The 23,410-nt window shown below is 39.3% G+C and overlaps 1 protein-coding gene across 5 annotated transcripts in view; it reads right to left on the bottom strand.

Annotated features, from left to right (window-relative positions):
* Window positions 1-7,597: 7,597 nt before the first annotated feature.
* The window catches only part of PHACTR2 (phosphatase and actin regulator 2), a 301,180-nt gene continuing 285,367 nt past the window's right edge, over window positions 7,598-23,410 (bottom strand). For all 5 annotated transcript variants that reach the window (XM_073022540.1, XM_073022539.1, XM_008006803.3 and 2 more), the window contains one exon: window positions 7,598-14,743. In XM_073022540.1, the coding sequence (XP_072878641.1) occupies window positions 14,728-14,743 (16 nt within the window). In that variant the 3' untranslated portion in view covers window positions 7,598-14,727. The remainder of the gene's footprint in view (window positions 14,744-23,410) is intronic.

Here is a 23,410-nt window from a genome sequence, read left to right as displayed (position 1 = left end):
TGTGATCACACTACTCTGCTCAGTTATGCTAAATTGTATATTCTTATTTTCATCTGTCTCTAGAACCAGACTTCAGTCATCTACTCAAAAGCAAGGATCTTTGTCTTGCTGACTTGACTTCTTCAGGGCCTAGCATACTGAAGGCTCAATAATAATCGCACTGTTCCAAGTGCTTTACATACATTTACTCATGAAATCCTTAGAGCAGGATTTAATGTCATGCTCTCATGTATAAAGTGAGCACAAAGGAACCAGTAAGATGTTACAATTAGTTCAAAGGACAATTCAAAGAACAGAAACATTCATAGAGCAGGAATATTGTGAAGAATGTGCAAATGGAGACACAACTTACTTCTTCCACAGTGAGGGAAGGAAGTGAGTTGAAATCTCTACTGGACAGAATTTATGTAGATGTTTAGACACAAGAATGTTTTGCATGATTGTCAGTTTTCTGAAATTTACAATGTAAAATATCTCAAAGATAAGGAGAGGCACAGAACCCTTATCAAGTCAGAATCAAAAAGGTGTGCTTGTCTCTACAATGTATTGTTTCTCACAGAAGCACAAATTTTCCCCTACAATATTAACTGATGACAGTAGTATGCATTGTATACTAGCTGGAATTAGTCTGTGGCATTTCTTTCATTCTTATTATGCAACTTGGGCTAAGTGGACCTCTGTTTACTTACATGAATGTAAAATGGGAATGATATTATTAATACGTACCTTCCAGAGTTATTGTTGGATTAAATGAGAGGATGGGTATGAAGTACTTGGACCTGTGCTTGGCTTTTAGTAAGCATTTGATGAACGTGAGCTACTGTCCTTTTCTCAGCTGAATGTAATTATTCACCTCACTGCATTGTACTTCAGGATGATCGTCTCCTGAAACAGGACCTTCAGTATCTAGGATGTGTCAGGGGGCACAAACTTTGCTTCAAATCAGGTTCACTTCATGAGAATCTGTTTGCTTGCACGTTGAACCACCTTTTCTGCTTCCCTGGATCTTATTATTTTGCTTTCTCTAAACTTCTGGTATGTTTTAGGTCCTTTATGGTACATCTTTAAATTTCAAATCTTTTACTTGCTTATAGTGACTAGCAATTGTATGTTCTTTAAAATTCTTTTTAATTACACAATCCTTTTAGATTGCTTGGCTTTTTGTTTACTGACTCCTGTTCTTAGATTCAGAAATATATACATTTAGGCTAGGCACTGTGACTCATGCCCGTAATCCCAGCACTTTGGAAGGACAAGATGGGAGAATTGCTTGAGCCCAGGAGTTTGAGACCAGCCTGCGTGACAAAGTGAGACTTCGTCTGTACAAAACAATTAGCTGGGTGTGACAGGAAGTGTCTGTAGTCCTAGCTACTTGGGAAGCTGAGACAGGAGGATCACTTGAGCCCGGGAGGTTGAGGCTACAGTGAGCTGTGCTTGTACCACTGCACTCCAACCTGGGTGACAGAGTGAGACCCTGTCTCAAAAAAAAAAAAAAAAAAAAAAAAAAGTGCATACATTTATTGAATATCATGATGGTAGTATAAAACAAAAGCACCTGTAATCCCAGGATTTTGGTAGGCTGAGGCAGGCGGATCATGAGGTCAGGAGATCAAGACCATCCTGCCTAACATGGTGAAACCCATCTCTACCAAAAACACAAAAAATTAGCCAGGCGTGGTGGCATGTGCCTGTAGACTCAGGTACTTGGGAGGCTGAAGCAGGAGAATTGCTTGAACCTGGGAGGCGGAGGTTGCAGTGAGCTGAGATCGTGCCCCTGCACTCCAGCCTGGGAGACAGAGCGAGACTCCGTCTCAAAAAAACCCCAAACCCAACAAACCAAAAAAAAACACATGCATTTTGTTGATGAATACACTTAGAAATATTAATCTGAAACAATTTACTGTGCCTTTGTAATTATAAAATGAATTTTAAGTACCCTTTGATATATTTCAGTTGGACTCACTCTAACTTTAGAGCACAAAAAGTATACAAATCATTATTAGTCCCCTTTCCTGTGAGTAACAGATAACATAAAAACTTGAAACTTTAAAAAAAAATTAAGAGTAATCACATCACGCATGCATTTATTTATTTTTATGTTTTAAACTTTTTTTTTTTTTTTTTTTTTTTTAGAGACAGGGTCCTGCTCTGTTCCCCAGGCTGGAGTACAGTGGCACAATTATAGCTCACTATAGCCCTGCCCTCCTGGACTCAGGTGATTCTCACACCTTAGCCTCCCAAGTAGCTGGGACTACAGGCACATGCCACCGCGCCCAGATGATTAAAACAACAATTGTACAAACAGGGTCTCACCATGTTGTCCAGGCTGGTGTCAAACTCCTGGGCTCAAGCAACCCACCCACTTCAGCCTCCTACAGTGCTGGGATTATAGGCTCGAGCCACCACACCCAGCCCATGCATACATTTAACTCATGAATTTATGCTTTTGGCATATGAGAAATGAAGATTTACCATCATTACTACTGAGGGAGATTGGCGATTCTGCCTGCCATTGCATCAATGAGCGTATTCTCAGAAGGTGGGTGACACAAGACATTAATCAACTTTCTCCTATACAATCAGATTATACAGTGTCCAATCACTCTGCTCCCTGTACTTCTTATAGAGTGAATATCTCACTGTGCTGAATGTAATTCTTAGGCTTTAAAGGTAAGGTTCTAGACATATATATGCTGTTATATTTAAAATATAGCAATTAAATATAAACTAACTTCAACTATGCCAAATTAAAGAACCAGCCTTCCAATGTTGAAGTAAAACAGGCTGTGTTAGACTTATTGAGATAGTATGTTTGTATATAGCATTTGGGGCAATATAAGGCATTTTCAAATATAATTTTTGCTTTACAATTTATCCCCCTACATAGTGTAGTATTCCATTTTATTTAAAGTTAAGCTATCCCGTAAAACTCATTAAACTTAAGACAAACATCCTAAGCACTTAGATGATGAGTAAATGATTTTATTTTGCAGCCTTGGAGACAAAACCCGGCAATGACAGAATAGTTTATTAGATTTTTTATTGTAGTAATTTCTTCATGGTCTGAAGCTACATTGTCTGTTGAAGAGGTTTACCCACTTCCACAGCTTCCATTACATGTGCTGCTGATTCTCAGCTTCCTATCTGTAGCCTGGACTTTTTTCCTGACTTTCAGACTCATATATCCAACTGACTACTGTACATCTATCCACATGTGGATGTCCCAACAGAAGGCAATTCAAACAAATTGAATTGCATTTCTAAAATTGAATGCCTCCCCTTTCCATACCTCCTATGCTCTCTTGCTCTTCCCTGCCCTCCAGTCTAGCCTTACATCGGCCTCAGTGCTGCTGTTTTCTATTTCAGCAAGTGGCATCACCACCATCTGCTAAAGCCAGCCACATGATAGGTATAATCTTAACTTTTCCATCTCCTCCATTTCCCCTATGGAACAATCATTTCTACTTCATAACTGTCCTTTGAGTCTGTTTATGTCTCTTCATTTCAATAGTTAATACCTTGGTTGGGGCCACCATCACCTCCCAACAAGATTATGGCAGTAGTAATGGCCACCATGCTTCCAATATTGCTTCCTCCGATCCAATCCATTCCTTCAATCCAATGCACTGTGGCCAGGATGAGTAGGGCAAATCTGATGATGTTACCTCTGAGCTTCAAATCCTTTGGTGAATCTCTGTTGTCTCAAGGATAAATTCTAAATTCTTTGACAAGGTTTAAAAGGACCGTCAAGATGTAGTCTTCATTTACCTCTTTAGTCTCATTACAGCTTCCATCTTTGGCTCAGCTTTAATACTTACTTGTGCCATTCTGAGCACGACTATAGAGTTTTCGTTTCAGGAAATAATCTAGATTAGACATTGGTATGGGATAAATGTGCAATCTAATTAGATGTCAGGCTGGGTGTGGTAGCTCATGCCTGTAATCCCAACATTTTAGAAGGCCGAAGAGGAAGAATCGCTTAAGGTTAGTTGTTTGAGACCAGTCTAGGTAACCTAGTGAGACATCTGTCTCTATAAGAAAGCTTTTTAAAAATTAAATGTCATTTAAATAAATTATGTCTAATTGGAGAGAGAGAATATGGAAAAAATACAAAGTCTCAAGTAGGCTAGTAAAAGATTGTTGAAGGAAATTAACTGCAACTTGAGCATTCCTTCTATTTTTCTACATCTTGTTTTCTTTTTTCTTTTAGAGAAAGGGTCTCACTCTGTCACTCAGCCTAGAGTGCAGTGTTGTGATCATAGCTCACTGTAGTCTTGACCTCCTAGACTCAAGCAATCTCCCTGCCCCAGCCTCCCGAGTAGCTGAGACTATAGGTATGCCACCAGGCTTGGCTAACTTTTTAAATTATTTGCAGAGTCAGGGTCTTGCTATGTTGCCCAGGCTGGTCTCAAACTTCTGGACTCAGGCAGTCATCCTGCTTTGGTCTCACAAAGCACTGGGGTTATAGGCAGGAACCACTGTGCCGGCCAAACTTACTTCTTCCTATCAAAGAACTTTTTAGGATGCAGTTTGAATCAGGTATAACAAAACCAATTCTTTCTGAAGGCTGTGGATTTGGAGACCCTCTAACAATGTAAGGATTGAAACATGGTTCTGAGTACATCCCTGTGGTTGAAGCAGATTCTTTCCAGAAGTATATAACACTTAGGATGCATTTATCCGTCATGGATTTTTTTCCCCATTAAGCAAAGAGTGAATTGTCAATCTAGTAATCAGTTTGCCTGAGGTTTTAAAATCTGCTTTACTTAGTGTCTGTTTCTACAAGCCTGGGAATTAAATATGGATATTAAATCAAAGTCAAAATAATACTTTTGTGTTACATGTAATTATGTTTCATAATTATTAAGACGATCTGTATGTACTTGGTATTAAAGCACTTAACAATTTTTTAAAAACTGGAATATTGTAGAAATCTGACCTATTAGCCATGCAATCCCAATTTAAACTATGTAACTAATTTTAGACTTGTAAAATTAAAAAGTATAAGAACATTTCTACATTTGTAAATAATACTGAAATGTCTAAGAAAAGTTGATTTACTGCATATATAATGCATTAGGTTTAAAAGTGTTGTTAAATGCTTGTTATAGTCACATTTGGGCATTTGAAATGATTACACAGAAAATAAAATCTGCCAAATTTATATATGCTATTTCAAGAAAAACTTTAAAGAAACTATAATGCAATAGCTGGAGAAGATATTTGCATTGTTCCCAGAAGGATAAGTTGGATATTAACACATAAAGAGCTCTAGTTGGAGCGAATGGCTTAATCAAAGTTGTGATGTGCAAAGAGTGCATCACATACTTGGGGAACAACAAGTTTCATTTGATTTGGTCCAAGTGTGGAATAAAGGGAGTGTAATCTGGAACTGTGGTCGGTGGTTAGACTACAGATGCCTTTTTTTTGAGACAGGGTATAGCTCTGCAGTGGCGAGATCTCCGCTTACTGTAACCTCCGCCTCCCGGGTTCAAGCGATTCTCATGTCTCAGCCTCCTAAGTAGCTGGAACTACAGGTGCACACCACCACACCTGGCTAATTTTTGTATTTTTAGTAGGGACAGGGTTTCAGCATGTTGGCCAGACTGGTCTTGAACTCCTTGGCTCAAGTGATCCACCTGCCTTGGCCTCCCAAAGTGCTGGGATTACAGGCTTGAGCCACTGTGCCTGGCCATAACTACAGCTCTTGAGGGCTAGATTAAAGCACCTGGGAGTTGTTCAGCAGGTACTGGACAAGTCTAAGCAGGAATGATACATGAGTGTGCTTTAGGAAGACTAATGCCATCTGGGTACAGTGGCTCATGCCAGTGATCCCAGCACTTTGGGAGGTTGAGGTGGGAGGATTGCTTGAGTCCAGTAGGTCAAAACTAGCTTGGACAACATAGCGAGCCCCATCTCTACAAAAAATACAAAAAACAAAATCAAAAAAAGAATTAGCCAGGCATGGTGGAACTTACCTGTAGTCCCAGCTATTTTGGAGGCTGAGGCAGGAGGATGGCTTGGGCCCCAGAGTCCCAGGATGCCGTGAGCCATGACTCTGCCACTGTACTCCAGCCTGGGTGACAGAGCAAGACCCTGTCTCAAAACAAACAAACAAAAAAACCCACACAAAAAAAACAAGGACTGACTGTGGGAAAAGATTTTGTAGCTCAACTTGCTGTATACTGCTACCTGAAGAATTAGAGGCAAATTCTTGCTCATGTTAAATACCCCCTTCTCTGGTTTGTCTGACCTGGGCCAACCAAGGTCAAAAAGTCCATCCAAAAACAAATCCTTGAGTAGATAAGCACTGACAATGCTACTTCTCTCTTCCCTATGATATTCATCTAATTTCAAAAAGCTAACATCTGCAGCTTTTTTTTCCCATTCAAATCCTTAGAAATGGTGTCTCTTTATAACAAAAGAGCAAAAAAATCTTCACATGAACTTTAGGTTCTTAGCCTTTCTCTAGATTTTACATGTTCCACTATTAGCGACCACCCTTTAAAGAGGAGAGTTTAAAACTCACAAACTAAGTGAGGACTTGGGTGTCTGCGGGCAGCAGTACTCTAGCAGCAACTCCATGCAGAAGTTTGAATTGAGACTCATGACTAGTTCATTTGTTTTTCTATTTTTATTTTTTATAGAGATGGGGTTTCACTGTGTTGCCCAGGCTTGTCTCAAACTCTTGGGCTCAAGCAGTCTTCCTGCCTTGGCCTCCCAAAGTGCTGGAATCACAGGCATGAGCCACTGCACCTGGCCTTTTAACATTTATGTTTCAATTTTTTAATTTTTATTTTTTCATTGACTAGTTAAATCACAATAAATCAGAGGTCACCATAGCATTGTGTAAAACGAAAAATTGCCCATTTCTTAGTTCCATTGGGTTTTAGCTAGTAATGTTTCTATGTAGAACTTGGTTTTGTCTGAGAAAGAAATAGAATTGTAACAACTACTATGCCTGCCTGGAAGATGTACCTCTCATTTTCAATAGCATACTTCGGACAAAGTTTTCAAACCTATTTTTTAATTTTTTGGTTCCAGTCCTCCGGTCTTCTGTCTAGGATACTGGCAAGCATGTTGCTTTCAAGTTTCCCTTTACATCTTTGACCTTGATCTGGAGAGCAGGGAGGTAAAGTTACTATTTGTAACTGATGCAGAAAATCACAAAAAGTATATTCCAATTCTTTTCATGGTCAAAATATATGCTCCCAACCTCACTCCTTGCTTGTAATACATTAAAAAGTAAGCATAATGAGGAAGTCTGTTTATTTTCTATGTTATAAACCCTAAATGGACTATCTTTTATGTTTACATATAATAGTGGCAATAAAAACATCAATATCAAATGCCTCAGATATAAAAAGATAGAAGTTAAAAAATACTGTAAGTTTCTTTTAAGAGCAGTAATTCTGTAGACAGACATTTTAAATAAAAAGTACATGTCTCAAGGCCTTACATACAAAGAGGTGTTAACAACTTAGGTGAAGTTGAAATAACAGGCAATTAGTGAAGCTGTCTTACCCTTTTTTCTTTTTTCATTTAAAAAGGCTGAGCACTATCCAAATATAATAGAAACTGGAACAAACTAAAACTGTGGATTTCCCAATGATTTTATTGAGGTAACTTTTCCCAATTTTATACATATATGCATTTACATATACTCAGGAAAGCTAAACAATGTTCTAAGGCACTTGGAATTGTGCACAGCAAAGTATCCTCTAATATTATACAACTAAATAGAGCAGAATTTTGCTTTTTAAATAACACAAACACCAGTACGGAATTAAAAAAGAGAATACATAGTCTTTCTTTCAGGTTACAATAGTGGAATACAAGTACATATGTGTGTATACTTGTAGATATTTATACCCACATACTATAATACAGTACAGATAAGAACAACAACAAAAGAGAAACTGTCATGTTAATCAGTGTACAGTTCCAGTTATTTACACCCACAGATATTACACCTGTGTAATACGTAGAACTAGATCACTCACTGGAAATCAGAAAGCATTCAGTCAGTCTGATAATGATCACAGTTTACCATTGTTATCATTTTAACTGAAGTGTGAAATAACAAAAGAATGCAGATAGTCCATTATTTAAAAATCACTGTTACACAGAAAAAAAAAAAAAAAAAAGAAAGAAAGAAACTCGTTTGAATTTTTAGTAGGTATTAAATCTGGTGAAATTGGTGTAAATGTTTTGAACACACCGGCACATTTCTAAGCCACAGAAGAAATGTTTAAAAAACAAGAAAAAGAAATATTAGTCCCTATATTTTAAGGGATGAAAGTGGTTTGACCCTTGAATCATTCTGATTCTTTCTGAAGGCGAGTTAGCACTGCAGCGGCAACTTCTGTCGTGGAGGCTCTCTAAACAATGTAATGACATAGTCAAACTACAACAAAAGTAACCAGTAAGGGAAAAGCCCCCCTCTCACGAGTTGGCAAGTGGCACAAATATTATTGGCATTTTCATATACCATAAAATTGACCTGAGGGTAGAGTGGCATTCTGCCTTATTTGCTCCTTTCAATTTATTCTTAAAAAAAAAAAAATACTGCTATTTAAAAAGATAAGAATTCTTAAGCACCATCTAAAAGCTTACAATATAACCACCTTTATTGACTCTGCGTTACTTGGCCTCAAAAAAAATTTAGAAATTTTAATGTTTTAAAAAATTATAGTGGCTAAGTGAATTCCATTTTGCTAGCCACAATTCATCCAAATAACATATTTACCATTCAGTTTTGGTGATACAAAGCGACAAAAAGAATATGTTTCTGTATTGTTAGTACAGTTTAATAATGTTTCACCTAAGTAAAACTCATCTTGTTTTGTGTGTGACCATCACTGAAGTATGAACAATAGGCATGCAATCCACAGTTAATCCACATTTTCATCATAATGCAGCATTCACAAATCTTATTAGAAAAGTTGAACCGCATGACTACATTTATACAGGGGAAATTCAAGCATTTGCGTGTGAATTAAATGCTTTGTTAATGGGATAAACAGGCGATTCCTTTGGAACTTATGGGATGCAGCATAACCAGGTGAAATCTAATGGTAACTTATTTCCAAAGACCACCAGGTTTGTTCAAGTGCACTGTTAGTCTGTGTTTGTGTTTAACCCATGCAACAATCCTCATGACAGTAACAAGGATTATGACCAAAAATGTGGTTCTAAAGAAAAGTTGTAAGGCAAAAAAAAAAAAAAAAGCCTTCTTCATGTATGATTTCTCCTTTAAGTATATATAGGGACTAGGCCAAGTCCCCATGCCCACTGAATGGCCAAGGCTGCCCAGTAACCTCCTCCCTGAAGAACTGGCAAATTAAAGCTGCACTGAGACAAAGGCTTGAAAAATGAAGGGAGAAAAACCATTCAGGGCCCAAAGAAATGCAAGGCAGCAGAGACAACGTTTGGGGATAGGCACTTTTTCTCTGTGTGTCCTCAAATTGCAGTAGACAGTGGCATTCAGGGGAGGTGATACCAACCTCCCAGAGAGGGTATTTGAACCTGGGGGAAGGCTTTTTAATTCTTGGTGTTTACAATGACTGAGAATGCTACTGACATTTAGTCAGCAGGGGCCTAGGATATTAAACATCTGGCAATGCATGGGACCATTCTGTACAACAAAGACCTGCCCAACTCCAAATGCCAAGAGCACCCCCACTGAGAAACATGGACCAACAGTGCTTTGCTCATATGTGCAGCTGTGCTAGCAATGGACAAGCTAAATGACATTTTTTGTGTGTGTGCAGTAAATCCTAGCATGGCTAAAAAACGACCCATCCTTATAGGGTTGGCTTTAGGTGGGAATAGCTGCCACAGGATCCTCCACTTCTTTGCCAGAAATTTCACAACATATACAATAGGATTTTTAAATTTGGGATGACACCATCTTCAAAAAAGCATTGGTGGGTAAGGTTCCAGCTGCTTTCTAGAAATGCTAATGATGCTTTGCATTTCCATACATAGCTTAAGCTTAACAATTACGAAAAGGAAATTGGAAGTGAAAATGGGAATTATCTGAGAGTACTCTATCTCTCTCCCTACCACCTCTTGGTTGCTGCCTGCCTTTACAGTAGAGCCCAATGCTGCTTCTCTGAAACCTGGGTTTAAACTAACTGGGGATGTACTTTCTCTAGAAAGATGTTCCTATTAATTTGGTGATTACTCTGTCATTGCTTTTCCCTCAAGGACATATTTTATTTTATTTTATCCATTATTATTATTATTATTATTATTTTGAGACGCAGTCTTGCTCTGTCGCCAAGGCTGGAGTGGAGAGGCACGATCTTGGCTCACTGCAACCTCCGCCTCCTGGGTTTAAGCGATTCCCCTGCCTCAGCCTCCCGAGTAGCTGGGACTACAGGCACAAGCCACCATGCCTGGATACTTTTTTTTTTTTTTAAAGTATTTTTAGTAGAGACGGGGTTTCACCATGTTGGTCAGGCTGGTCTTGAACTCCTGACCTCAAGTGATCCACCTGCCTTGGTTGGCCTCCCAAAGTGCTGGGATTACAGGTGTGAGCCACCACGCCTGGCCAATATAAGACATATTTTAGTTATGTAAGTTCATTCTGCTTTGTCCAGTAAAGCAATGTAATCTATCCTGCCAGTAAGTAGAAACTATCTACTCAGTAGTGAAAGATCTAGCCATTTCAAGAGGCCAAGGGACAATTCTGTAAATAAATTGCATCTAAGTAGTTCCTTACTACTCACAACATACTCTAATGGTGTGAAGAAATTAATTCTTATCCCAAAGAATATACTTTTCCTAGTAATGACAGGCTTCATATAATTGGAATTTAAGAATGCTTTAACAGTTCTACCATACTCAGGGGTAAATGACATAAATTCATATATATTGTACTAATTTAATTCTAAACCTCCTACTCTGAGGAAGATTTCTTGCTCCGTTTGAAATTTGCAGCAAGGGGCACTTAAAAATAATAACAGACTGAAGAAATTTTTGAGCAGGAAAGGAAGGAAGTTTTCATTACTAAGTGTGGACATACTACTCTGTGGTAGACAAGACTATCCTTTTCCATTGTGAATACAGTATGATTTTTCAGAGTTGTATCTGCCTGGTTCTATGAAGTATAAATAAAATGCCTGTTAGGTGTTAATGTGGTACATACCAGCACATGCAGTGTTAATGCAATCTTTTCCTCTTTTAAGTGTAAGCTACTAAATATATAATATGTACATATATTTATTTAATTTTTTTTTAATGCCAATGCAGCCCTGAAATAATTGCAGGCTGTAAAACTGGACCTTTTTTGACTCAGGTTTTAAGGACTCATCTCTTATTTTCAGTATTTGGTGATTTTTGAAGGGTGTATTCAATTCCTTTATTTCCTTAAATATATTTTCCCTTCAATTTCAGAACTTCCTACTAACAGAATATATTTACTAACATTAGAGAAAGATAAAGGACTACTCTTATTATGCTACTAAACAATATGAAGATGAAACCAGAAAATCAGTTTTTCTGGGTAAAGCAGAGAGACAGATGTGTGTGCTTTTTCCTCCATGTAAAAGAGCTGTTCAGATGCCAAAATGGTTCTCTATTACAGATTTCAGTTAAGTAATTTAAGGAATTATAGCTAACACGTAAAAGTGCGAGATGCTTCACATACACAGGAAATTATCAGGCAAGCTGCCTTGAATGAATGCTGACTACCAGAGAACTATTTTGTCAGACCGATTGGTAATGACCATGAAGATGCCGATCAAGCCTGCTGAGCATCTTCTTAATACCTTAATATTAATGTTTTGTTCTTCATTTAAAAAACACTAAATTGGTCACTTTGGTTTTTACATCTGTCTAGTTCTTTCCGGACTGGGATCTTCCTGGAGATGGGTTTGTTTTCTTCCTTAATCATATCTTGGGAACTCAGGAAAACCCACTTACTTCCTCAATGTCAGCCTAATGTCAAACTTTAAATAGCCAAAAACCTGGAATTGTGTTACAACAAAAGAAATCCAATTCACACACACTTTTATTTTTCCTATACGGCACATGCTTAGTGGTTGGATTGCTGAAACGCTGGTGGTGGGCAGAGGTGCCTATGCAGGGAGGGTGGGCCAGACCTCTAGATCCCTTTAGGGCCCCCAGGTAGGAGACTTCTGGCTGGGCGGCCAGTGGGGATATGGCTCGTCTCTGCTCTACTAAAATAGAATCATATTCCGCAAAATACAACTTAGCTTATAATCCTTTAATTCTTTCCACAGCTTTTTACTCAAGCCATCATTCTAATAAAATAATTGCTGATTCCAATTTCCTAAATAGTAGACTAGCAGTGGCTAATTTTTTTTTTTTTACTTTTAAACTTTTATCTAAGTTAAAAAAATTTTTCTATATGTATTGATTAGTATAAAGAAAAAGTATGAGTAGTTAATAAATCTGACCTATTATACAAAAAAAAAACAATTTTGAAATACCAGATTTTCATTTTTTGTACTGAGTGTATCTCATTGTAGGCAATAAAAAATTGCATCATAGGCCTCAAAAGTGGGAAGAAATTGTTCCTTTTATCAACCAAATAAAAACTTTCAATAACATGTACTTTGAGTGATAAGATGGTGATGTCTTATATTTACCATTATAGAGGGGTCTTGTGGTTAGAAATTTAAAGTGTTTAAAGATGATTAAGCATAGACAATTAAAAGAAACATTATATCTCTTGGTATTTTTCCCAAGACACTAAAATAATAAAATAAAAATATAATTAAGGAAAAGCATGACTCTGGGAAAAAAAAATCACAAGTTAATTTTTATGGCTGGATTGAAACACTATAAAACAGACAAAACCTCAGTCAGAAACAGATACCTGGGCACACAGAAAACTTTTTTCAAAGCAAAAAATTTGTCATATCCTATTAGTGAAATGACAACAGACTCTGTGTGTATTTTGTTAATGCACAGAGCCTAACAAGAGGTGCAGTAATGCTGGTTACTTTTCCTAGTGCTAACACAGTCCTGGCTTTTAATAATAGGCCAACTGGCATTATCATTTTTTATTTTTAAATAAAATGATCTGATTTCAAGTGGTTCTTCAAAATACCAGTGAATGGCAGGATCCACATTTATTCACCAGGTTAAATGCTTACTTTTGGGTTGAGATAGAAAATTACAGTCCTGAACCAGAAACATCTCAGAAAATTGTAGTCCAAACTCTGAGAATAAAATAAACTCTATTTGGGTCTTGTTTTGTTATTCATTTCATGTGTTTTTAATTAAAGGGGCACAAAACAATTGTGAAGAACAATTAAATGCAAGGTTGTATTTACATATGGTTATATGTATTCGGGAGCAGAAGTCATACTGTGCCTGTGACTCCTTGGAAAATAGGAACACAACAATAGAGCGTTTCTTAATGTAAACAATACAGACTGTAGGCTCATAGGGAAAGTTTCCACTACTTTAATCTCACTGATTCTTTTGCATTGACAGTAAATACTGTATTGTATTTATGGATGCAATCTGCAGATTCTTAAAATACAAGAAGAGGATTTCCTCACACACAATGTAGTGGAAACTTTCCATGTTCTGTTAAGCCTTTGGGGTTTTTTTTTTTTTTTGATCTGTGTCCTTTTTTTTTTTCTTTCTTTCTTTTTTTTTAATAGCAGCAATCTAACTTTTAAAAAATGCAGCACTAAAAAATAACTAGTCCTTATTCCCATGCAGGACTAACTGCAGGCAGCACGTTTGTATCTTGCTTAAATTTTAACTTTGGAGTCAAGTTTTTATAACAGGTGTCATGATTGTCAATACTGTCTTCTTTAGGTGAAGTATGGTTGCTTTGACTTTGGATCTAATCAAGATAGGGAAAGATCAAAAGATTTATTTCTGAAGCTTGCTACAGTTTTCTAGGGTCACATTACATCTGACTTTATTCTCAGTCCTCTTTTCCTGTGAAGGCTGGTACACTAGGAAAGGAATATTTAAAAATGTCAAGTGTGTATAGCTAATGCTACTTAAAAGCATGCAACAAAATTTGGGTAAGCATGCTTGTTAAAAGTCAGTAGAAGCTCTCGCATTTAAGAAAAAGATGCATGAAAACATTCAGACTTATTTCTGGCAACTGGATTCACTGGCACAACATAAAATTGTGGTACTATACTGTACCAACATAATGGTGAAACAAGAATACTCTCAGATCAAGTCTTTGAGGAATCCATATCGGGAGGTTAGATTCCTAAATCCCTTACTAAGTTCTCAGCTACCCAATAACTACTTCAAAAATACATTTATGCTTCAATTTTCTCTTTTCTTCATTAACATAATGAAATATTTCTCTTTTTTTCTGATTTTCAACTCCCACCCCTTTTCAGTGCCCAGCAATTTTATCTATATTTTTCTTTCACCCGCATCATAAAATTTGGCTTTCTGGTAACAGGGAGCCAGCGATTGTCTTCGGCTCATCTTCTTTGATTAAAGCTTCTGATGAAGACTATCCATGGTGTCTCTTACCATCGCTGTGCATTCTGGGCAGCAAGAGTCACTGCATCCTTCCCTTTGCTTGTTGGAGCCATCTGGACCGCACAGGTGAGGAGCACTTCCCAACCAAGCTGAGTCACACACTTCCTTCACCACAAGTTAAACGGAAACACACACATTCAAATCCCAGTGCAATATCAGGTTTTCAGGAAGCAGGGCTTCCCCCAAAGATGATCAGTCTCTGTTTCCAAATAGTCTCGCACTTCGTTATGGACGATGAAACCTGGAGTAAGAAACAGAAACTATGAGTCTGTGGCCTAGGAGCACATTCTGCATGCAGTGAGCTGAGGAAGGTGTGGCCATGTTTACAATGAAAAGCTACCCTAGATATCCCCCAACTGAATTAATGTTTATAGATTGCTGTCATAAAAAAATACTGTTACAAATATTATTGAGGAAAGCAGAGACAACCCTTATATAAAAGATGCTGGTTATAGTATTCAGGTTCCACAGCAACTAAGACAGAAAACATCACTATTCTTGAGTGTCACACTCTAACTTTTATCAAGCAGAGGGAGATGTTTCACAAAGGGATTTCGGTACACCTGGTTTGTATTATAAAAGCAGAACAACAAATAGGCACTTTTTCATTAGTTTCAGCCTCTCATCATCTCCTGCTGACGACTCCAAATTTACTTTCTACACTTGAATTTCTGAAAGCCCACAGGACGCTTCCCCCAGATGTTCCACAGGTACATACTAAGCATGTCCACAACTATACAAAGCTTTCCTTGTTAACCTGCCTTTGCACTTTGTCTTATTTAATGTTCTACCTTTAAAAATATTTTTTGTCTAGAAACCTCAGATTAGCAATTCATTTCTCTCCCTCATCCAGCATTTCCTATTAGTCACCAAGTCCTGCCTCAAGTGCCTGTCTTGGAATCATTAAAGTGTCATCTTTTGCTGGCACTTTCATGGTATGCTTGTTAGCCAGCCAGCTGGCTTCCTTTCCCTCCTTGTGAGTTCCTAAACATTCCTCGCATTTTTGTAGCCCGGTGCTTTTGAACATGCTGTTCACTAATACTGCAATTCCTTCCCTTCATTTCCTATCTATATTTTCATTTTCAAGATCAAGGTCAAAAGTTATCTTTTCCATAAAGCCTTAAGTGATCAAGCTCTTCAGCCTACTTCTGCAATTCCACGTTTATGCAACTGCGTAGCATTTCACCCTGTCTTCTATAATCGAATGCTCATCTGCTCTGGTCAGCCAGTCTCCTAACTGATTTCCCTGTCCCAGGCTCTCTCCATCAAATCTATGCTCCTCACTGTTACTAGCACTATCCTTAAAAATACTGGTCCCATCATTCCAGTTCTTGGGGTTTTAAAAATCTTTTTTTATTTTTAATTAGAGATGGGGGGTCTCACTATGTTACCTAGGCTGGTCTTGAACTCCTGGTCTCAAGTGATTTGCCCACCTTTGCATTCCAAAGTGCTGTGATTACAGGTATGAGCCACTGTGCCCAGCCCCGTTCTTTCTCAAAAGGATGTATTGTTCCCCATTCCCTACAAAATAAAATTTAAGCTGGGCATGGTGGCATACACCTGTGATCCCACCTGCTTGGGAGGCTGAGTTGGGAGGATAGCTTTGAGTCCAGGAGTTCAAGACGAGCCTGGGCATGTAGCAAGATCCTATCCCTTGAAAAATTAAAATAAGAAAACCAACAAAAGAAAACTTAAATTTCCTGGAGAAAGTGGCCCAACTCATGGTTGTAGCTATATCTCTATCACTGCTTCCAAATATTCTCCATTCCAATCATTTGCCCCAAAAAGGCTTTTGCACTAATGCTCTTTCCTCTACCTTTTTTTTGCGGGGTGGTTGGGGGAGCCCTGGGGTGGGAACAGGGTTCCACTCCTATTGCCCAGGCTGGAGTACAGTGGTGCGATCTCAGCTCACTGCAGCTTCAACCTCCTAGGCTCAGGTGATTCTCCCTCCTCAGCCTTGAAGTAGCTGAAACTATAGGCATGCACCACCATGCCCAGCTAATATTTGTATTTTTAGTAGAAATGGGGTTTTGCTATGTTGCCCAGGCTGGTCTTGAACTCCTGCACTCAAGCAATCTGTCCTTGTCCTCCCAGAGTACTGGGATTACAGGTATGAGCCACCACGCCTGGCCTACTCTTTCTTCTACCTTTATCTCTCCTCCCATCTGTGCTTTATGCAATCTCACTCTGTGAGTTCTCCAATTCCCTTTTCTCCACTGCTCAGGGAAGCACTAATCACTCTCTTTCCTGTGTTCCCATAACCTTTGGCTTATACCAGTTATTGCTCACATTATATATACATTATATAATCTTTGGATACATGTGCCTTTGCTATTGGATCATGAGAAGCTTATCCATTTTTACGTACTCATTGAATACAAACTCTGGCACATGGTAGTACTTAATAAATGTTGCTGTGTTGAATACAAGCATTACAAAATGAAAAACAAACAAATAAGAGCAGGTGAAATGAGATGGGCCATGAATTGTTAACTGAGGAGCTGCTAGTTGGACACAAGGGACTTATATTACTTCTGTGTGTTTGACTTTCCAAAAGTCAAAAGAAAAATAAGATACACCAAGCTTTACAAAACTGATAGACCATTTATGACTAAAGCAGGAATGTGTCCAATTTGAGTTCAGTTCTTAATCTATCCCTGACCATAACCTTGGGCAGATGTGAGGACTGCCATGCCTGCATTTGATACACAGAGGCAACATCACTCTTTCAGCCACTCTTTCGAGGGCCAGGTCAAGGGCCCTGTTGCCTCGTGTAGGCTCAGGACACTGTTCCCTGCATCCCAGCCATTTTGGCTCCAGCCTTGGCTCAAAGGGCCCCAGATACAGCTCAGGCTTCTGCATCAGAGGGTGCAAGCTGAAAGCCTCGACAGCTTCCACATGATGTTAAGCCTGCAGATGCACAGAATGCAAAAGTGATGGAAGCTTCGGAGACTTCACCTAGATTTCAGGGGATACATGGAAAAGCCTGGGTGTCCAGGCAGAAGTCTGCTGCAAGGGCATAGCCCCCACAGAGAACCTCTACTAGGGCAGTGTGGAAGGGAAATGAGGGATTGGGGATTCCACACAAGGTCTCCTCTGGGGCACTGCCTAGTGGAACTGTGAGGAAGCCACTGTCCTCCAGACCCCAGAATGGTAGATCCACTGGCGGCTTGCATCATGTGCCTGGAAAGGCCACAGACAATCAACGCTAGCCTGTGAGAGCAGCCTGGGGGCTGCACTTTGCAAATCCACAGGGGTAGAGATGCCCACTTACACTAGAGTGCCCGGGACATGGGACATGCAGTCAGAGGCGATTATTTTGGAGCTTTATGATTTAATGACTGCCCTCCTGGGTTTTGAACTTGCATGGGGCCTGTAGCCACTTTCTTTCGGCTGATTTCTCCCTTTGGGAATGGGAATGTTTACCCAATGTAGATCCCCACTGTATCTTGGAAATAACTAACTTGCTTGTTATTTTACAGATCATAGCTGGAAAGGATTTGCCTTTTTTCAGATGAGATTTTGAACTTTTGAGTTAATGCTGAAATGAATTAAGACTTTGGGGGACTGTTGGGAAGGCATTTTGAAATGTGAGAAGGACATGAGATTTGGGAGGGGCCAGGGGCAGAATGATATAGTTTGCATATTTGTCCCTGCCAAATCTCATGTTGGAATATAATCCCCAATGCTGGAGGTGGGGCTGGGAGGTGTTTGGGTCATGGGGGTGGATCCCTATGGCTTGGTACTGTCTTTGTGATGGTGAGTGACTTCTCATGAGGTCTGGTTTAAAAGTGTGGGGCATTCCTCCTCCACTCTTGCTCCCATTCTTGCCATGCGATGTGCCTGCTCCCCCTTTGCTTTCTGGCATGATTGGAGACTTCCTGAGGCCTCCCTGTACAGCCTGCAGAACTGTGAGACAATTAAACCTGTTTTCTTATAAATTACTCAGACTCAGGTATTTCTTTATAGCAGTCAAGAATGGCCTAATACAGTCTGTGAGGGTGTTTTCAGAGACTGGCTTGTGAGTCTAAGTGGACTAGGTAGGGAAGATCTTACCTCAGCATTGGCGGCCACAGCCAATCTGACAGAGAGCCAGAGAGGACAAAAACAGAGAAAAGGAGACTATGTCAATCCATCTGCTGGAGCTGGGATACAAACTCTTCCTCTCTTGTCCTTGAACAACAACTCCAGGATCCCCACCCTTTGTACTTCAGAACTCACACCAGTACTCCCCACTGCCTCGAGCTCTCAGGCCTCTGGCCTTGGACTGAGCCAGGCTACCAGCATCCCAGGGTCTCCAGGTTGTCAACAACCTGTTGTGGGACTTCTCAGTGTCCATTATCATGTGAACCAATTGCACTAATAAATCCCCTTTCATACATCCATATACATATATCTTATTGGTTTTGTTTCTCTGGAGAACCTGGACAGATTCAGACCCCTTTCTTGGCCATCAGATCTATACCTACCCCTGTCCTATTACCTTTTCTTCAAAGTCCTTAGCACTATCTGAAATGCTTATGTGTATTTAGTATTGAGTTGGTAATAGTTTGCCTCTCTACTAGAACATAACCACCTGAGGACCTTATGAGACAGGTCCTAAACTCTCAGGGTCCAGAACACAATCTGGCTCACTAGGGATGTGCTCAGTAACTATCTGTTGAATGCATAAGTCACTGAACACATATATACAGGGGCATCTAGGAAGTTATTTGTTAGCTCTATAAATAACTCTATGTAACTGAGGAGTCCAATCAGAAGCCCCTAAACTTAATTACAAGTAAATGTATACTAATATACAATAACCCATCTGATAGGACAATTCCAAAATGCTTTCTAGGAAGAGTCAACCACAACTTGAAGCAAAATATGGAAGATCTATAAAAATATTTCAAAGAGTAACTGAAAACCTCTTAAATCAAATATTTTATATACAATGTGAAAGGCAAATTGATGTGGTTTGGCTGTGTTCCCACCCAAACCTCATCTTGAATTGTAATCTCATAATCTTCACATGTTGTGGGAGGGACCTGGTGGTAATTGAATCAGGCGAGTGGTTTCCCCCATGCTGTTCTCATGACAGTGAGTTCTTACGAGACCCGATGGGGCTTCTCCCTGCACTTGGCACTCATTATCTCTCCTGTTGCCCTGTGAAGAGGTGCCTTCTGCCATGATTGCAAGTTTCCTGAGGCCTCCCCAGCCACATGGAACTGTGAGTCAATTAAATCTCTTTCCTTTATAAATTACCCAGTCTTAGGTATGTCCTTATAGCAGCATGAGAATGGACTAATATACAGATAATAATAACAATCCTAATACAATATATACCAGAGCTTAAAAGTCCAAGTGCTATGCATGTATTTCCTCATTTAATCCCGAAAACAATCCTATGAGCAAAGTACTCCTATATCATCTTTGTATAGATGTGGAAACCAAGGCACAGGGATGCTACCTCATTTGCCCAAGGCAGAGAGAGAGAGCTGGTAAGTGGAAGTGCTATGCTCCAGACTCTGTCTTCCTAACCTACATTTGAGTATGAGATCAAAATATGTCCTCATCTGTACATCCATTCGAAGGGGTGATTTTCTGGTGTTCTCTGGGTAGCATGGAAGAGAAAAGGTGATCATTTGAATTTCTACCTCTATCCATTTTAATCAAATTTTATTTAAAATTTTTATTATTTTATTATTATTTTTAATTGACATACAGTAATTGTTCATATTTATGGGGTAGAGAGCGATATTTTGATGGCATAAAAAGTGTAATGATCAAACTAGCAAATCAATCATCCTACGCATTTATCATTTCTTTGTGTCAGGAACATTCAAAATTCTCTCTTTTTGAATATACATATGCTTTGTGAACATATGCAATAAATTATTAACTAGAGTCCCCCTACAGTGCTATGGAACACTAGAACCTATTTCACCCATCTAGCTGTATCTGTTAACCAATTGCACCCTATCTCCTTTCCCTCACCCTGTTTATCCTCTAATAACCACTAGTCTACTCTCTACTTCAATGAGATCAACTTTTTAGCTTCTACATGTAAGTGAGAACGTTTGGTGTTTATCTTTATGTGCCTGCCTTATTTTACATAACATAACATCCTCTAGGCTCATCCATGCTGGTGTAATGACAGAATTTCATTATTTCTTGTGGCTGAGTAGTATTCCGTTGTGTATATATACCACAATTTCATTATCCATTCACGTTTTGATCAGTTTTGACCAGAGAAAAATCCTGTTCCACCTTCTCAGGTCACACTTTGATTGTTACAGTCTATTCTCAAACTTTTCACAATGACTCGAAGAGCCCATCCAGTGATATCCCAAACTAGCAGCAGTATCTCCCTCTGAGCAGGGCACGCCAGCATTGTCCATACTCCAGAAAGGGAGCAGGAACCAGGGAGCCCTGACAACACATGTATTGTCCCTCCAGGACCCTCCACCATGAGCTACCAAAGCTCTATCTTTCTTACGTTCAGCTTTTCTAAAACTTAGTTAAAAACTCATCTAACTTAGCAATTATTTAGCTCTTGCCAAATCTGCTGGGCTTTGTATACCAAACATTCCACAGTGTCCTAATCTTCAGATGTTCATCTAATCTTGAATTCAAGGGGCAAGGACAAGGAAACCTGATGTTTTCTCTCCCCGTTAGTAATGTCTGCAGGATGAAGAAGGTAAATGAAATTTTGGGGTTGGATAACAAAGGGAGTAGTCAATGGGCCAGGAGAGATAATCTTCTTTTTTGGGAGGTTGGGGGGACACCGTCTCACTCTCACACAGGATGGAGTGCAGTGGTGTGTTCTCGGCTCACTGCAATCCCCGCCTCCTGGATTTAAGTGATCCTCCTGCCTCAGTCTCCCAAGTAGCTGGGATTACAGACATCCGCCACCACGCACGGCTAATTTTTGTATTTTTTGTAGAGACAGCGTTGTGCCATGTTGGCCAGGCTGGTCTTGAACTCCTGGCCTCAAGCGATCCTCCCCGCTTGGCCTCCCAAAGTGCTGGGATTACAGCATGAGCCACTGCACCCCGCCAGAAGAGATAATCTTTGAAGGTCCAGTATTATCCTGGAAAGTATTCTGCATTTAATTTTCAAAAATGACTGAGGAGAGTGTAAAATTTTTTTTTCCTGCACACACCATTTGCCCATGGATCCCAGGACACAGTGATTTCCACAGTCTGGATTGTATTGGAAGGCCACAGGTCACCAACACAGCTTCAAGGGCTGACTAGGAAAAGAAGGTGACCAATTAATATCGTGCATGCAATAATGTGCTGACAAAGCCAGAGGTCACAACTATGACCCCTCTTTAGATAGACTGCCCAGATTTGGTAAAAAGTAACAACCAGAAGGAAAAAAAAAGCCATATATTTTCCTGCTCTATCCAATCTGAAAATGACACTTACATCCTGTTTAAATTAGACACCTTATCTTCAAATTCAGTTCTAAAACGCTGTGGTTAGAGGTACTGAAATTGCAAAATACTCTTCAGTTTGTTATTTCTCAGTAATTTGCATTCATTTTAAAGTAGGAGAAATTCAGCTTTACCTCTTGAGAAGTTTGTCTATGTGACAGCATGACAGTTTTGGCTTTAGGCTTCAAGTTGGTGGAGCAATAAATAGATTTACTGTGCCCTAAGGATACTGAAGCTTTCTGTCCACCCTCTTTTTGGAACTTTCCTGAGACTCCAATCTAAAGTCATACATATTTTCTTCTTTCTTTTAAAACTGCAATACATTTTTTTTTTCTCATTTTCATACTGCTGAGAGGGAGGGAATGGGGGAAAAGCTATTTTTTAAGTTATGGAATTCAGATAATGATTTCGATAAAAGTGGTTCTTTTATAATTTAATTAAAAAAATTATTCACCTTCCTACAAATTCTTTATTTTTTATTTTTTTGAGACAGAGTCTTGCTCTTTTGCCTAGGCTGGCGTGCATTGGTGCAATCTTGGTTCACTGCAGCCTCTGCCTCCCGGGTTCAAGTGATTCTCCTGCTTCAGTCTCCAGAGTATCTGGGATTACAGGCATACATCACCATGCCCGGCTAATTTTTTTAGTATTTTTAGTAGAGACAGGGTTCACCATGTTGGCCAGGCTGGTCTTGAACCCCTGACCTCAGGTGATCCACCTACCTCGGCCTCCCAAAGTGCTGAGATTACAGGCATAAGTCACTGTGCCCAGCCCTTCCTGTAAATGTATTGACATAACATAAAATGTATAATTACTCACAAAGGTAAAATATTACTTTCCTGTACTTCCCTACTTGATAGATATAAAACTCCTAAATAATTCATTCGCCTTTTCTTTAAAAGAGTTTCATTGTCATGCCACATATGCTTATTATTTTAAAATTTTCTTTCTTTATTTTTTTAAAGAGACAGGGTCTGGCTTTGTCATCCGGCTGGAGTGCAGTGGCCAGATCATAGCTCACTGCTGCCTGGAACTCTGGGGCTCAGGGGATCCTCCCATACATACACTTATGTTAAACAAAGGAAGAGGCTCTCTTAAATCACAGCTCCTTGTTCTACCTGAGAGGCTACATCACACACTGGCTGGGCTCTTATCATTCCCAATACTGACCCTTGCTTTCAACTCTGGTAGTAAAGCAGCATTTTGCAACCCTTTTAATTTCTGTCCAGGTAGCAAGTAAATGGAGTATCCATGAAAGGGAGTGCCACTACAAAAGCAGCCTTTCCATTCCTCGGTGGAGGACCCCTTATTAATTTTTATTGCAGTTTCATGTATAGTCCCTGTGATGTCATATTTTGATAAGCATACCTAGAAGCTGAAAGGGTGGTTTACTTTAACTGTAAATCCACGTAGGATAGTAATACCTCAAGAAAGTATAGAATGAGATCATTGCTTTAAAAAATATGTATATGGGCTGGGCGCAGTGGC

Source organism: Chlorocebus sabaeus, chromosome 13 (genome assembly GCF_047675955.1).
Source record: "Chlorocebus sabaeus isolate Y175 chromosome 13, mChlSab1.0.hap1, whole genome shotgun sequence".
Taxonomy (NCBI): Eukaryota; Metazoa; Chordata; class Mammalia; order Primates; family Cercopithecidae; genus Chlorocebus; species Chlorocebus sabaeus.
The sequence above is the reverse complement of the archived record's forward strand: the minus strand, read 5'-3'. Positions and strand labels throughout refer to the sequence as shown.